Below are 16,738 nucleotides of genomic sequence, written 5' to 3'. Positions count from 1 at the left end.
CGACATATAACGGCCAATAAGCACATGAAAAGATGCTCAACATCATCAGTCATCAGGAAAATGCAAATCAAAACCACAGTGAGATACCACTTCACACCCACTAGGATGACTATAATTAAAAAGGTAGGCAATAATAAGTGTTGACAAGGATGCTGAGAATTTGGAACCCACATACACTGCTGTTGGGAATAAATGTAAATTGGTGCAGCCATTATGGAAAACAGTCTGGCAGTTCCTCAAAAGGTTAAACATATGACCCAACAATTCCACTCCTAGGTGTATACTAAAGAGAACTGAACACACCAAACAAACGTTCAGCGGCGTTATTCATAATAGCCAAAAGGTAGAAACTCCCCAAGTGTTCGTTAACTGGTGAAAAGATAAACAAAATGTACTATAACCATACAGTAAAGTACAATATATGGATGAACCTCAAAAACAATGCTAAGTGAAAGAAGCCAGACACAAAAAAAGACTACATGCTGTATGATTCCAGTTATATGAAATGTCCAGAAAGGGCAAATTTTAACGACAGAAAGCAGATCAGTGATGGGGTAGGGGTGAAGGTGACAGCAGAGACTGCCTGCAAACAGGCATAAGGCAAGGAAACTTTTATGATGGAAATATCTAAAACTGATTGTGGTGATGGTTGCACAATTCTATAAGTTTACTAAAAATTGCCAGATCATAGGTTTACAAAGAATGAGTTGTACGGCACACGATTGATACCTCAATAAAGCTGTTATGAGTAAAATAAATAAATACAATCAAAACAAAGCAAATGCTGTTAAATTCAAGCTAGGTACTGTTGCAGGGCATGTTGAAAACTTCAAAGTAAAAGAAAATTGGACAGGGACTTCCCTGGTGGCACAGTGGTTAAGAATCCGCCTGCCAATGCAGGGGACACATGTTCTAACCCTGGTCTGGGAAGATCCCACATGCCTCGGAGCAACTAAGCCTGTGTGCCACAACTACTAAAGCCTGCGTGCCTAGAGACCGTGCGCCGCAACAAGAGAAGCCACCGCAATGAGAAGCCTACGCACCGCAACGAAGAGTAGCCCCCGCTTGCCGCAACTAGAGAAAGCCCGCGCGCAGCAATGAAGACCCAACGCAACCAAATAAATAAATTAAATAAATAAATAAATGTATTTTTTAAAAAAAGAAAATTGGACAGGAGATTTTAAAAGTCCTCACCATACACACACACACACACAGAGATAACCATGAGATGACGGATGTGTAAGTAACCTTATTGTGATAATCATTTCCCTATATATACACATATCAAATCATTACACTGCACACCTTAAACTTATGCAACATTATATGTCAATTATATCTCAATAAAGCTGGAAAAAAATTGGACAGTGTTACAGAGGTGTTAAAAAAATACTAACTAGCACCCAATGATTCTTTCTAATATAATCAACAAAATTGACAGAGACCTGAAAAGATAACAACTGTCTCATAAATTGATTGTACAGTCCATGGTCCCTAAAATCATCTCAACCCCCCCTTCCGTCCCCAGTCCATGCTTGGGGAAACATACTCAAGTACTGCTTAGGTTCCAGACTGCCTCCCGGAAAAAGGTGGCCCGAGGGACAGGAAGCAGAGAGGACAGCCTTTGGACTGGACAGGTTAAGCACTCCAATCGCTGGCAGCAAAACCGAGGTGGCCCATGGTGTTCACCTGGGTGCCAGCCCCAGCAGATTAACTGTGGCTGACTCGGGTGTCCACAGAGTGGACCTGACTGATTAACAAGGTCTGCCAAACAGAATCCAGAAGCAGTGCTGTAAGTGCCTTGTATTTGTGATTTTGTCCAAATGCCCAACTGAAGGGACATCAGGTTTGCTCTGCTCCCAGGTGACAGGAGGTACCACCTTAAACTTTTTGATACCTCTTCCAAGACACTGCTAACTGCTATTAGAGTCTAAGTTGATCACTTAATTTACTTTTTGAGCCATTATAGCAGCTAACATTTTTCAAGGACCTCTTAGGTGCTAAGCACTGTTCTGAGCACTGTATGAGGATCAGCCCGTTTTACAGATGAGGAAACCATGACCCAGGGGGCTAAGCAGCTTGCCTAAGATGACTCAGCCAAAGATGGGCTGGAAGAACATCAGAGGTGGAAGAGGATGACTTCAAACAACTGCTCCATCAGATCTGGGGATGTCAGCCTCCAGGGGATCCCTATACCAGGCTGGGCTGCCCTGTCCTAGTGCCTGGGAACAAGCAGGCATGGAGATCTCCCATGCCTAGTAGTAAACAGAGCCCTCTGCCCAGCTCTGACTGCATCCTCTTTGACTGCCCCGAACTGCTAGTCTCCACTCCCTTTATCTCTGGTGGTCCCAAACACTTGCCTTCTTTCACCTTCCAAAATGAGGGTGAAGCAGTTCTCAAACTTGAGTGGACATCTGACTCACCCTAGGAGTGGGTTTTAAATGCAGGTTCCTAGGCCACAGCAGGCCCCAACAAGTCTGAGGCAGGGCCTGGGAAATGCATGTTAAACAAGCTTCCCCACTGTTGGAAGCAGGTGGTCCTGGACCATACTCAGAGAAAACCTGGCCCAGGGGATGCCCACAGGCCAACTGTGAGGCCTAGAAGACCACGACATGGGATCAGATACTTCAGAAGCCAGGATCAGAGGCCCCAGTCTGAAAGTCTCCATGATATCCAAATGCCCTGTCCTCTTTCTTCTCTCCTTTCCAGGCAAGTAACCAGACGAGGAGATGGAGCACGAGGAACCCGAACTAAAGTTCCAGGGCAGGCCACACTCCTCATCAGAGGCAGAAAAACATTGTGGACGGGTACAACTGGTCTGGTAGTCTGACTCCTGGTCCTGCACCCAGATGAGCTTCCATCCAGTTCTGAGACCTTGGGAAAGTCACTTCCTCCTTGGGGCTCAGGTCTTTCAGCCACAAAAAAGGAGACTGGAGAACCGGGTAGGTCCCTTCCAACCATTCCCCGGTTGTCCAGCATGGACTCCCAGCTCCTCTTCCACCGACAGTTATGACCCCTTGGGCCCAGCCCCCCCCCCCCCCACCAAACACAAGCGCCAGGTCACAGTAGAGCTAAGCCTCTGTCCAGACGGGACGGAGAGTGTCCAGAACCACTGGCCGGGTCTTCACAAGAAGCCACCAAAGAAAGGGAAAACCGGCGATGGAATGATGTCAATCCTTTTGACAATGACCACTTTGTAAGCACAAGCGAAGCATCGGGCACCGTGCTAAGCCCTCCCAAGCGTCGCGCCCCGGAACCTCACGCCAGCCCTGGGGGATTCCTATTGAGCATACCCCAGTGTGCATACGAGGGAGCTGAGGCGCGCAGGAGTGAGCTGACTGACCCAAGGTCACCCAGCCGGGACGAGGCAGTCAGCGCCGTACCGACCCACGCCCCGGGGTCCGGGCGGAGGGCGCGTGGACCTCCATGCAGGGAAGCTGCAGAAAGGGCCGCGGGCCGAGCAGAGCCCCCAGCCCACCCTCCGAGGAGGATCTTGCGCCCAGCCCCGCCGCCCCCTGCCCGCCCCGCGCTCCAGCCCGCGCCTCGCTGTCCGCACCCGGGGCCGAGACCCGGGCCGGGGCGGCCGCTCACCGGATTTCGGGGGGTAGCGATAGGCCGAGTTCGCCTGGATGTCGATGTCCTCCACGCCCGCGATGCGGCGGCTCAGGATGGAACCCATGGTGCACGGCGGGCCGGGCCGAGGCTGGGATGGGGGCAGCGGCGGCGGCGGCGGCGGAGGCGTCCTTACGCGGACATGGCCGGGACCAGGCCGCACGGACGCTTGCCCACGGCCGCGGGCGCTCGGCCTCCGAGCCCCCACCCCCGGCTCAGCCCAGGGCCAGACGCCACGGCAGCCCTCCGCCCCCCAGGCCTCAGGCACCTCGGGAAATGGAGTCCCCTCGCCGCCGAGGGTGCCCGGCGGCGGCGCGGGATACCCACCTAAGGACTACATTTCCCAGGAAGCTCCTCGCCCGGGCTCGCTGCAGTTGTTGACAAACGGTCCGGGACAAACCAAATGGACCTGAGTCCAGAGGGGAGGAACCATCAACCACACTGCAAACTATCCTTCCCTTTGCATTCCATGCACAAGACTAACATCGTAACTCTTTAGCCTGTTCATACATAGATCTTGCTAGGAACCAACGCCTTCCATTTACTCCCTCTCTGAAATAACTCCCGGAGCATGGTTCTCCCCACTTCCCAGGGTTTAATCTCCTGGCCCGGCCAGCAGAGGGCAGACCCGTACCTGCCACCCGCAAAGAGCTGGGATGGAACCCAGGATTACCTGGAGCGGTGCACACAGGGGAAGGGAAGCACCTTTTCCAGAACTCTAGGCATCTCTCTGTCTCCACGTCCAGAACAATTCTTTGAAGACATAATTTTAAAGTCCCCCGTGGAGGCAGTAGACCTCTCCCCGTTTTACATATAGGGAAACTGAGGCACAAAGAAGGGAGGGGGCCACACATAAGGGTGCTCAAGTTTACAAGAATCAGGGTTAGAGTTAAAGCCTCCTCGCAGATTGCAATGTACTTTCTTGGCTTTGTGACTCACACAAAACTCTGTAAGCAGGCCAAGTGAGGATCTGTTTTTACCTACTTTTCACTTGAGAAACAGCAGTTCTGAGAAGAAAGTGACTTCCCAAGACAAGCCTGTCTATCCAGAAAGGAGCTAGGGAGGGCAGAGGCTGTCTAAGAGTCTCACATGGTAAATTCACCACAGTCCACATTAAAGTGAGTCCTACGCCTTTCCAGACGCCAGAACCCAGAATACAACCTTCCTATTTTCAGGGGACCTGGGAAGCCAAAAGTAATAAAGGAAGTGAGGGACTTGTGTGATTATAAGGGAGAGTCCAGGTCTTGGAGCCTGATTTAACCTCTCTGCCCTGCAACCAAGATCCCCCTTTACTGAGCACCTACTATGTGCCAGACATTGGTGTTGAAGGCTATGCACATATTCTCTCTTTTAATTCTCTGTTGTAGGTTCTATTTTCATTCCCAATTTACAGAAGAGGAAAGAGGCCAGGAGAAGTGAAGTACCCACTCAGCTTGCATAGTAGGTAAGTGGTAATAAAGCTGGAATTTGAACCAGGCCACTCCTCTTAATGCCACACTCCCCTGCCACTCCCAGCCCCTACCACCCCAGAGACAGGAATGCTCCAGTGCCAGATTCCCTGTCTCTTGCCCCCAGATGAGCCTGAAGACATCCCCACCCCATGTGACCTTTCTTCCCTTACTTTAAATTTCTTTCTGTTGAATCACATAACACTGTTGAATCATATATACACAAATAGATATACCAACACAGCATTCAATTTATCGGTCTCCCTGCTTGTGGGGAGGGAAGGAGAGTATTGAGGGCCCAGATGTTCCCACTGAAAAATAACCCTAAGAGCATGTCCTCCCTACAGATAATGGGCCAGGGCAGTCATTTCCACGGGCTGATGTTTGATCAATTAAACATTCCTCTTAATAGAGCTTTGGACTTCAGGTATATTTTTCTGTGCTTATCCATGCCCCAGTGGGAGACAGGCCCTTTTTTATTTGATACTGGTTCTACTATCAACATCTTCACTGGTTCATTTATTTATTCAGCAAATATTTATCATGCAGCTACTATGTGAAAAGCAATGAGACAGGCAAAGAGCCAGGAAATAGAGATTAAATGGTGAAACCACCAGATATGAAACATCTAATGAGGAAACAGACACTAAAGGTGAACAAGTGTATAAATACAAAATGTGGTGGGTGCTATAGGGGAATGGACTGAGGTGCAGTGAAATACTAGGAGAGACCTACTATTCACAGGGGAGTCAGAGAAGGCTTCTCTGAGGAAGTGACATTTAAGCTAGGACTTGAAATACAAGTAAGAGCCAAGCAGGCAAACGCTGAGGGAGTAGGCAGCCCAGGTTCCAGGCAGGGAGAGCAGCATGTGCAAAGGCCCTGAGAAGCTGAGTAAGATCAATGAGCTCAAAGGCCAGTGTGGCTAGAATCAAGTAGGCAGGAGAGTTCAGGAACAGAGGTCAGGAGTGAGGCAGTGGCCAGATCTCAAGGCCCCTCAGTCAGCCAGTATCGGGTCCTTTGAAACATGAAGACAGACCCTAGGCACACTTCACGGCTAGTATGAATCCCTCAAGTCGACTTCTCAAGCCTTCTGAGGGGGCAGGATCCCTGCCTATTCATTCTTGTGCTCCCAGAGCCAGGCACCCAGTGGATGTCTGATAAACACATCTGCAGAGTGATTGAAGGAATGGAGGTGGAGAGGAGCCCGGGGTCCTGAGCCTACCATCAACTGGCTATGCCAACTTTGCCAAGGTCCTCAACCTCCCTGGACCTCAGGTAAGATGAAGGCATTGCCGTAAATCCCTTTTATACCTCCATCCCCCCATCTACTGGCCCCAGCTGTCAGGCCCAATCCGAGCCTGCTAAGAAATCCAAAGTCCACTCTCTAGCCAGGCTGATCCTGGCTGAAAACAAGGTTGTTTTTTCCTTCCCGCTGCCCCTGGGAAAACAAGCTGGCTGGGGGGCCATAGGGGCCAGAGGGGTGACCTTTGCTCCTGCTAGCCCCACCTGCCCCACCCCAGCCAGCCAGCTGGCCTGGAAGAGCTCCTTCTGGGCTGAGCAAGTCTAGGCAGGTAACTGAGTGGTGCCCAGATGAGAGTGAGGGAAGGGGTGAAGGTACTTCCTGCCTCCCTAAGCAAGAAAAGCCCCCAGTGGTCCCTGCCAGGACAGTGCCCACCCTCCTTGGCCAGAAACACACCCTGCTGGCCCACTGGGTGCCTGCTCTTCTCCACTGGCTCTGAACACTGTCAAGAGTGTAAGGAAGTTTGGATTCCAGCCTCAGTTTCCTTATCTGTAAAATGGGGCTTGGGTTCCCTACAGTGGTCCAGATGGAGGCAAAGAGGTGAGTGCTAAAATGGTGCTCTGAGCACCACAGGCATTAATCCCCCAGAGCAGTCCTGGGAGAGTTCTGAGCTGTTACCTTGGGTTCTACAAATGAAGGAACTGAAGCTCAGAGCCAGAGAACCTTGTCCCAACATCAGAGTCATTAAGTGGCAGAGTCAAGACTGACACCCAGGTCTGTCTGGCTCCAGAACCCACTCACCTTCCACCATGCCCTGTTGCTGTCCCACTAGTAATAGTGATAGAGGTAATGACATTCAGAACTGCCCACCCCGTGCTGTGCTGAGCGCTTTGTCCACATTAATTCACGCTGATGCTTTGTGAAGGTGAGGGGCCATTTTTAATAAGAGCAGAACTCTCCTGGCACCATCAAGGTTTGCAAAAAATGGTGCAGCCTGAGTGATCCCCATGTGGCAGAAAAGGGCTGAAACCTTATTTCCCGAGTAGACTTGGGAAATAAGTCCCAAGGTGACTTCTGCCAGGGTTGAGGCACCCACCTGAAGGGGACACTGAGTCCTCTCCCTGCCAAAGGGCCAAGCTCCCATCTCCAGCCCTCAAAGGCCGCTTAGCAGTCCCACTGCTCCAGGCTCCCCTCCCTCCCCCAGCTATCCCGATGCCCCAGCCTCCCCGGAGCCCCCATAACCTTGGGAGCCTTCAGGCCCTGTCCACCAGTCTCCCATCCCCCTCCTCCTACCAGTCAAAGCCAGAATCCCCTGGAAAGGTTGAGGGACCCAGGAAGGGCTCCTCCCAGAGCCCTGCCGGTCCTCCTCCTCCCCCCAGGGTGGGACAGTTCCCTCCATTCAATCGAATTCTGCAACAAATCCCTGGGCAGGGACGGACTCCCCTGGAACCAGACACACCTAGAACATCGCCTGACCCGGACTGGTCCTCTCTCCCACCATCTGGTCTCCACAGTGCTCAGCCACAGTGATCCTACTGCACACAACGGATCAGATGTACTAAAACCCTTCAATAGCCTTTAGCCCACCATCTCCAGGGCCTGTGCCTGCTTCCTGAGGGCACTTTCCACACTTGCAATTCTACATCTCTTCTTGGGATTTTTCTTTTTTAATTTATTTGGCTGCATTGGGTCCTCGTTGCTGTGCACGGGCTTTCTCTAGTTGTGGCAAGAGAGGGCTACTCTTCGTTGCAGTGTGCGGGCTTCTCATTGTGGTGGCCTCTCCTTGTGGAGTACGGGCTCTAGGTGCGCGGGCTTCAGTAGTTGTGGCACACAGGCTCAGTAGTTGTGGCACACAGGCTTAGTTGCTCTGCGGCATGTGGGATCTTCCCGGACCAGGGTTCGAACCCGTGTCCCCTGCATTGGCAGGAGGATTCTTAACCATTGGGCCACCAGGGAAGTTCCTGTTCTTGGGATTTTTGATGCACGCCCCCACCCCATCCACCAGCCGACCCTTCTAGAGTTTGTTCTCTGCATCCCGGGCCAGATCAGAGCCAGGAACAGAGTAAGGGCCCAATACAGAGTTGCTCAACTAATGAAACTGGTGTCCAGGGAGCGCGGGGAACCGGAATAAGGTCATTCTGAGCCGGAGTGACGAAGCCCCCGACCCCAGCTCCGAATCCGTTCGACCCCGACACTCTCGACCCGCAACGTCAACCGGAAGCGCCGCGTGCGGAGCTGTAAACACAGCCCGCAACACCCTACCTCGCGCTCTCTTCAGCCCCGCCCCCGCCCTCCACGTGACGCGCCCCGCCCGCCCCAACCCAGTGCCCGCCCCCGCTGCTGCCTCATTGGGCGGCCAGCTTTGTTTACCTTATATGGCCAGGTCCTAACACCTCCCGACAGCCCATTGGCTGAGGCGCGGCCTCACTCACTTGACGTCACAAGGACTGAACGATGCAAATAAACCAGGGCATTCTGGGAATGGGAGTTCGGGGCCGCCCCGGAACTGGCTCCGCGCGGTCCTAGCGTCCGTACGCTAAAAGCTGAGATTTCCGGGAAAGCGCACAAGATTTTGCGTGGGAAAGTGCGAGCATCCCGCAGAGGGTACGCAGAGGCTCCAGAGACTGCCGTCCTCGCCTACCTGTCTCGGTCGCCATCTCTTCCTCTGACGTTCCTCGGATCTACTGTGTGCTTGGTGGAGCGCCAGGCCGGGGAGGGACCCGTGTCACAAGTGGGCGACGCGAACTTGTGCCCTGGGTGTTGGGGAGACTCGGAAGGCTTCCTGGAGGCGGTGACTTTAGGCAGAACCCTAAGGGGCAGATTAATTTATTTACTGAACGAGTATCTGTAGGCGCCTACTGTGTGCCAGGCTTTCGGGGCCTTATGGCCCTAGTGCTGTTGATTTGTGCCAAAATTATTGGCCCATCCCCCTCCCCAATAGTGCGCCTACTCAACACAGTGGGATGCCAACCACATTGGGGTTCGGGATACTGGGGTCTTGGTAAATACTCTGAGGCTGCGTTTGCGCCCATGCACAGTGTCTGTGGCCCCCGTCTCCTGACCCCCGTCAGTTCAGTCACGGGCCTGGGCACGTGCCCGTCCAGCTTCTGCACACAGTAGGCGCCCAACGCTCAGACACACCTTCGGCCCCAGCTCGGCCCGCGGCTCCCGGCCGAGCGCGGCGGAAGCGGCGCGGGACTACATCTCCCAGCATGCCCCCCGCGGCCAGGAGCGAGGCGAGGCTCGGTGAGTCAGAGCCGCACAGTAAATATTTGTATTAGCCGGAGCCGGCTCGCTAATGGTGGACGCGTGAGGCGAAGGAGCGCGCGGCGGCGGGAGGCCGGAGCGGGCAGGCGGCGGAGGCGCCATGTCCGTGAACATGGACGAGCTCAAGCACCAGGTCATGATCAACCAGTTCGTGCTGACGGCCGGCTGCGCAGCCGACCAGGCGAAGCAGCTGCTGCAGGCGGCCCACTGGCAGTTCGAGGTGCGCGGCCGGGCTGGGGCCGGGGCGCGGGTGTCCGTCCCGCGTGGCTACGCGTGTAGTGGGGCATGTGCGGGCCGGTGTGGACACGTGCCGCGGCGCGCTCGGCCGGGGTCGGGCCCGCGCACTCGGCCCGGAGTCCCGGCGGTCGCGCGCCCCGGCGGCCGGGCCGCAGCGCGCACACGCGGCGTGCGGGTCAGGCCCCGCGGCGCGGCCGCGTCTACGCGGCCCCCGGAAACGCCGCCCGCTCGGAGTGGGCGGGAGGGGCAGGCTGCCCCCCCCCGGCAACGAATCCCCGCCCCCCAAATTCCCAGGCGATCGGTTTCGGGGGCCCCCCTTTTTGTGCGGGTAACGGCCAGGGCGGGGCGGCACCGAGGCCCAGACGGACAGACGGGCGGGCGGCCGGAAGGAGGACGCCCCAGGCCTGGACCGAGCTGGGCCCACGCCGCCCCCGCCTTGGGAGCCGCGGGTTTGAGATAAGGGAGCCCCGAGCCCGCGGGTGGAGCCGCCCGGTGTGTGTGGGTCTCAGGGTCTGAGGATCTGCGTGTGGGCTGGACAGCTCGGCAGCGCGTGTCCACGTACATGTGCATTTGTATTTACGCACGCGCCACGCTGCGTGTGGACATGTTGGCGTGTGTGTGTGTAAACACGCAGTCCACCGGGGCGCGGGTGCGGGGTGTGTACCCACAGGTCGCCGTTTTGCAGACGGTGCTCTCGCGTGTGCACACATGTGTACAGGTGTTGTGTCGGAGCCCCTCACTACAGCTACGTGCGCATCTGTGTACCCTGATCCAGAGGCGTCACCAGGTGCTCTCCTCTGTGCTGGCCGGCGAATCTACCTGCACAGTGCATGGCATGGTATACACGGTTCAGTAGCTTCTAGCTTTCAGCCAGCTGGGCAGGAGGTGGGGCTGCCCCAGCCTGGCCCCCACCTCCCCAGGCCTCCCTGACCCATAGGGCACTAGTGCCCAGAGCTTGTGCTGCCAAGAGGCCACCTGGCCTTCCCTACTCTGCCGCCCCAGAAATAACCCAGGATGGTATCTAGGGATGAGGCCAGAGCCCCTTGAGCTCTTCCCCTCACGAGTGTAAGGTCACAGCCCCAGCCAGTCTGTAGAGTCTGTGCCTAGTCCAGGCTTCAGAGCCTGGTTTCTAGAGGGGGAGCGAGCTCAGGGAAGGTATTTGGGCCGTAGGAGGGACAGGGAGCCAGGGTACTCTGGAGTTCAGCTTCCTGGGGGTGGGATGGGGATCAGAATTGCTGCCCGAAGGTTGGGACAGTCTGGGGAGGCAGTGGCCTGTCCACCCAGGGGAATCCTTGCTCACTTTCCTACCAGAGATCTCAGGGGAACCGCTAACCCTGCGGTGGTCCTCACATCACAGGATGGGAGGCTTCTCTGTCTCTCTGAGCAGGTCCCACCCTCTGGCCTCAGTTTCTTCAGCTGTACCTGGGGCGTGTGAGTTGACCTCTAAGGAGTGAATGGCCAGCCCCCCTTCCAACCCAGGCAGCCCCACCCTGCAGGAAGCTCCCTAATCAGCCCGTTTGTCTCAAGAGCTGGATGTGGCAAAACTTGCAAAACCACATTCATGGCAGTTTGCTTGAGTCCCACATCTGCATACACAGCTCCCCCGTCTGCTTGGGGCTGGGCAGGCAGGTGTCCGGTGGGAAGCGGCCCTGCCTGTAGGCACTCTCAGACCAGCCCACAGAGCCTGGCACCAGCCTGGCAGTCACTCAGGCAGCACGGGTTGGTGTCGCTTGGTCACAGGACTTGAAAATGTAACTTTGAAAATGGAAATGCCTGGGGAAAAACTCTGATCTCAGGAGGGGCAGGAGCAGCTTGCAGACGGGGGAGCTCTGGTGGCCCCCAGGGTAGGAGCCCTGTGCGCCAGGCTCCCTGAGTCTCAATTTCACCATGTGTAAAATGGGGAGGCTGATAGTAGGGAGGTCTACTTAAGGTAAGAATGGATTGTGAACATCCAACACTTAGATCTTCCTGGGAGTGAGTGAGGTTCCTTGTGGTAAACTCCCTTCTGTGCCCTCCACCCCTGGCTGGCTGCACACTTGGGCTGAGGGCTGGCGCAGCAGGAGGCCCTGTTTTTGGGTCATACTCTCTGTGATTCAGGTGTTAATGGGGACAGAAGGCTGCTGGGGGAGGGTGACCTGTGTGCTTTAAGGTTGGGGGTGCTTTAGGAAGGCAGGAAAAGGGCAACCGTTTCTCCCTGGAATCCTAACACACAGCAATGGCCTTCAGAGTTGCCGTTGGGGGAGGAATGGTTTGGTGTGTCCCTTGAGGCTCCTGGGGGTGTGTGTCACAAGGAGGTGCTTAGAGATCAAGGCCCTCCCCCCAGCTCCCACACCCATGTTTGGGGACACTGGGGTAGGGCATCTCCAGCAGGAAATTCCCAGAGTAATTCACTTGAATTTACTTTAATAATAAAACCCCTAGGGTAAGCCCTAGAAGCCAGGCTGGGTTTCTGGTTGTGTTGGGAGTGGGGGAGGGGCTGACAGCGCTGGGCTGTGGGGTGGTGAGCCCGAGGGGGGAGCCATGGAGGGCAGAGCTGCTCGCAGACCCTTCACACACTTGACGGGCTCCCTCACCCAGCACTTTCGCAAGAGCAGCTGGTTCCTTTATTTTCCTGGACGCCTCTCCTGCAGGGGCTGAACCAGGACACACCAATGCCAGCGGAGGCCACCCTGGGGCCCCTTCCCCCAGCCCCCCAGGGTCACTAGAGGAGCTTGTCTGACCCAAGCCAGCTGCCACCCCCTTTTCCACCCACTTCTCACAGTCCTGGGTGCAAACCCCACTTCAGCCTGCCTTCTGCTCCACCACCTTGAGAACATTCCAAGGAAGGCTCACGTAACTGGACAGCGGTGCAAACCCCAGACCATCCTACTTAATTCCGGCTCTCCCAGCTGGACCGTGGATCTCAGGAGGTCACTGCTGCTAGGGAGGGGAACCTGCAAGCCACCTAGTCCCGTCTCCCCGTGGTGCAGATGGAGAAACCGAGAACCAGGGCAGGGTCCCTTGGCCAGCCTAGGAGAGGAGCAGGTGGGTTACAGACTCTCAACATCTGGGTGCCTTTGCCGTCCTCTGGCTCATAGACAAGGAAACTGAGGCTCAGGGAGGAGTAGGGACTTGCCATCCACGGAGTTGGTGGCAGTACGGCTAGAATCTGCCGGAGGCCTTTCCCCATGAGACAGGCCCCCATGTCAGGTGAGCTGGAAGCACCTGGCAGCCAGGTGGCAGGCAGTGTCATGAGGGTCCTCCCCACCCACCAGACGTGCCCAGAGGTCCACAGCGCCTCTTTGGGCTGCAGCGAGGGTTGAGGGATGACAGGCCTGCTGCCTCAACTTGCCAGGCCAGGGCCACAGGGGTCCTGAGGGTAAGCGTGGGCCTTTCTTCCCGCAGACGGCCCTCAGCGCCTTTTTCCAAGAGACCAACATCCCCTACAGCCACCATCACCACCAGATGGTAAGTGTCCCCTGCAGCCCCAGGGGCAGCCGTGCGGGGCTGTCCTGATTCGGGGCAGGGGGAAGCCACCCAGGGCCAAGGACGGTGCAGTGGCTCTTGGCCACGGAAGAGCCGCTGGGATGGGACTCCTGGGAGTCTGGCAGCAGGCACAGTGGGCCAGCCCGTCTCGGGCACCACACCTTTCCTCTGTGAGCTCCTGGCTGGTGGACCGCCTGCAGGGTGGGGTGCCTCCAGGGAAGGGGCATGTGTCTCCTCATGGGAGCCCGGGGCCCTTCCAGAAAGGGGTGCTCACCCCTCCCTCTCTGTTCCTCTTCCCCCACAGATGTGCACTCCAGCCAACACCCCCGCCACGCCCCCCAACTTCCCCGATGCCCTCACCATGTTCTCCCGTCTCAAGGCCTCCGAGAGCTTCCACAGCGGAGGCAGCGGCAGCCCGATGGCCGCCACGGCCACGTCGCCCCCGCCGCACTTCCCGCTCACCGCCACCGGCAGCTTCGCGGCACCCAGCTGGCCGGCTGCGGCCTCGCCCCCAGGCGGGGCACAGCACCACCAGCCGCAGCAGCTGCCCCTGTGGACTCCGGCACCCCCTTCCCCGGCGTCAGACTGGCCGCCCCTGGTCCCCCAACAGGCCACCTCAGAACCCAGAGCCCACCCTGCCATGGAGGCCGAGAGATAAGGGAGGCCCCTCCCCCCTCCCGGAGGCCAGAACCCCGTGGGGCGGGGGAGAGGACGTCTCTGCGGGCCCCCTTCACCCTCCTCTGTCTGCACCCCCATTCCCCAGAGCCCTGGGGGGGAGAGACCGGACCCTTGTGCCAGTACACAGGCTGCCCGCATGCGTACCCAGCAGCGCGGGCCTGCGGCACCCAGCTTTCATGGATTTGGTTCAGAGTCGTCTGGGTGCTGGTGGACAGAACCTCAGAGAACAAGCAGCCTTCCCCAGAGGACTCACCCGCCCCGCCCCACCCCAGGGGGCTGCGGAGCTCCCTGGGGCCGGTGGGCCTAGATCCCCACCCTCGGGAATGCAGAGCCTTCTCCGCATGTGTGCGTGTCGCTGTGTCTGTGTATTTATATGTATGTCGCTCTTCGAGAAGCAACCTAGTTTATGGGGCAGCTGGACTTTGCATGTTAGAGTGAGCCCCCTCTCCCCTTGTCCACCGTCCCTCTCCCCAGGGCCCTGCCCCTCTCCCCTGCCCCCTGGGCAGTCAGCCTTGCTGTTCCCTGCAGAGAAAAGGATTGTGGGAAACTCCAGGACTCTTCCCACCCATCCCCCAGCGCCTGCCTGCTGGGGCTGCCTGCATGCTTCCCCAGAGCCCGGGGGTACCCCATCCCCAGTTCCTTTCCCCCTTTTAACAAAGGAGAAGAAAGAGTTCCAAACCACCACCAGGCTCTGTGGTCTTGCCTCGTATCCTAAGCTTTGCTGCCAGCTGGCCCTGTGTGGAGGGGGAGGGAGCCAACGGAGCCCAGAGCAGGGGCCCACCCCCCAGTCCCGCCTGGCTCCACACCGCTCCTGTCTGTTGCTGTCTTTTCAACCACAACGTGCTCTGGAATCTTCCTGCCCACCCCAGCCTTTTCCCATGAAGTTAGTTCCTGCCCTGTGTTCCCAGAACCCCTGCCTCTGTCTGCTCACCCTTCCCCCTGTCCGACTGGACAGATCCCGACCTCCAGGGCTAACAGCTGCCTTCCGGTCTGCCTGGGTTTCACAGAGGACTTTTCTTCCTGGCTTAGGGCCCCAATGACTGGCTGCAGGCTGGTCCCTCAGCCCAACCTCCAGCAAACATGCTGTGTGGGCAGGGCCCTCCCTTGGGGAGGCACAGGCCACAGCACCCGTAGTAAGATAGCAGGCTCGGATGCAGAGCCCGTGGGGGCTAGCAGCAGGGACCAGACAAGGCTGAGCAGAGTCTAACCCGCAGCTCAAACCTTTGGTTGCTAAGGAGACGAACCACTCGGGCAACAGGCAGTGGATCCGCGGCTGCTACCAAGCCAGGCTGGGGCAGGCACCTGTTCTTGCTCCAAGGGAGAAGCCAGGGCGCCCCACTCTGTCCTGGGCAGCCTGTACCAGTGGAGGGCATCCCTGGGGCAGCTTTGGGAGAAGGTAGCCTCGGCCTTGCACCCCTTCGTGAGGAGCTGGAACGTGGGGAAGGAAGGAGGCGGGGGCCTCTGCAGCTCTTCACTGGCAGACCTTACTCCCTAATCCGGGAGAGCCTCCCGGCACTCAGCCCTCTGTGGATGGCGTCTGGGTTGGGGAGTTCTGTTTTGGAAGGTCTCCTGCTTGACAGGTGTCTCAGCACCTGCCATCAACAGTCCTGCTCTCGCTCCCCAGGGTTGCCGTGCTGCCACCCAGCCTCACCTCTGCCCTGTTGGAGCCTGGACAGGCTCTGTGGACCACTGTCTGTCCCCGCTTGTCACTGAAGACTGACTGTGGCGCCCCTGCTCTAGCTGTTGCTTATGTCCTGGAAGTGTGTCCTCACCTTGAAGCCCACCCTTCTAATGGCCTTCAGAGGGGGCACAGCTCTGCCTGGGGTGCCTGTGGTGAGGGGATTGCGGGATGGGGCAGGATGAGAAGGGGGAGGCTGCCCTAGGCCTCCTCAATCTTTACTGCAGCTTCTTCATCCTTTTGGATGGAAGACAATTCTCAGGGAGCTGCCACATCTCCCTCCAAGTGTAGGAAAAATGGTTTGTAGAGACAAGTAAGTATTTCTGGGTTATCTGTAACATGGGGGTTATCTGTAACAGTGTGCCTGAGCTCCCCAGTGCGCAGATTACTGAGGTGGCCGTATGCGTTGGAGCCACACAAGACGGTGTACAGTCCAGAATGTGCACTCAGGCTACCCCCAGGCGGGCCCCTGGGTGGCCTGTAAGTGATCCACACCCTTGCTACTCAAAGTGTGGTTCCCAGACCAGCGGCATCACCTGGGAACTTGTTAGAGATGCAGGACCTCAGCCCCCAGCCCAGATCTACTGAAACAGAATCTGCTTCTGACAGGATCCTCACGTGCCCAGTGGACATTCAAGGGTGAGAATGTCCCAACCTGACCAAGCCCAGTTCTGTTTCTGGGGGCCACCACGGGCTGGGCCTGGAGGTCCCTGGTGGTCTCATTAGAGCTGGCAGGGACTTGAGGTTCCTGTAGATCCAGCTCTTCCAGCGTGGGCACTCTAGACGTCGGGGGCTGGGTCCTTCTCTGCCACAGGCACATCCTGTGTGCTGTGAGATGTTGAGCAGCATCCCTGGCCCCTTCCCATGAGTAGATACCAGTAGCAGCCCCCAGTTGTGACAACCAAAAATGTCTACACGCACAGTGAAACATCCCCTGGAAGCAAAGTCGCCCCAGTGGAGAGACCCCACTCTGCCTGTGGTTCCGTAGCTGGCTGCACAGCATGGCCTCCAGGGAGCTCCCAGACCCCACGGCATCAGAATCCCTGGGGAGGCCCTGACAGTACAGTTTTAAACATTCCCCAGGATATCAGTGATCGACTTGTGAATATACTA

At 56.9% G+C, this 16,738-nt stretch overlaps 2 protein-coding genes across 7 annotated transcripts in view; one reads left to right on the top strand and one right to left on the bottom strand.

Annotated features, from left to right (window-relative positions):
- The window catches only part of MGRN1 (mahogunin ring finger 1), a 67,254-nt gene extending 58,165 nt beyond the window's left edge, over positions 1 to 9,089 (bottom strand). For 3 of the 5 annotated variants that reach the window (XM_036824983.1, XM_036824988.1, XM_036824984.1), the window contains exon 1: positions 3,592 to 3,850. In XM_036824983.1, the coding sequence (XP_036680878.1) occupies positions 3,592 to 3,679 (88 nt within the window). In that variant the 5' untranslated portion in view covers positions 3,680 to 3,850. Of the gene's footprint in view, positions 1 to 3,591; positions 3,851 to 8,941 lie in introns of those variants that run through there. The other 2 variants (XM_036824987.1, XM_036824986.1) reach the window with 2 other exon arrangements.
- Positions 9,090 to 9,558: 469 nt separating this feature from the next.
- Positions 9,559 to 14,628, top strand: UBALD1 (UBA like domain containing 1). 2 transcript variants are annotated; one of them, XM_036825000.1, is made up of 4 exons: positions 9,559 to 9,787; positions 10,475 to 10,642; positions 13,189 to 13,251; positions 13,574 to 14,628. In XM_036825000.1, exons 1-4 carry the CDS (start codon positions 9,668 to 9,670, stop codon positions 13,925 to 13,927), a joined length of 705 nt encoding a protein of 234 aa, XP_036680895.1. In that variant the 5' UTR covers positions 9,559 to 9,667; the 3' UTR covers positions 13,928 to 14,628. The 2 variants fall into 2 exon arrangements, with proteins under 2 accessions (XP_036680895.1, XP_036680896.1); XM_036825001.1 differs by lacking the exon at positions 10,475 to 10,642 and having other exon boundaries at positions 9,562 to 9,787.
- Positions 14,629 to 16,738: the final 2,110 nt, after the last annotated feature.

The sequence above is a fragment of the Balaenoptera musculus genome, chromosome 15, assembly GCF_009873245.2.
Source record: "Balaenoptera musculus isolate JJ_BM4_2016_0621 chromosome 15, mBalMus1.pri.v3, whole genome shotgun sequence".
Taxonomy (NCBI): Eukaryota; Metazoa; Chordata; class Mammalia; order Artiodactyla; family Balaenopteridae; genus Balaenoptera; species Balaenoptera musculus.
This window is presented reverse-complemented; position numbering and strand designations above follow the sequence as displayed.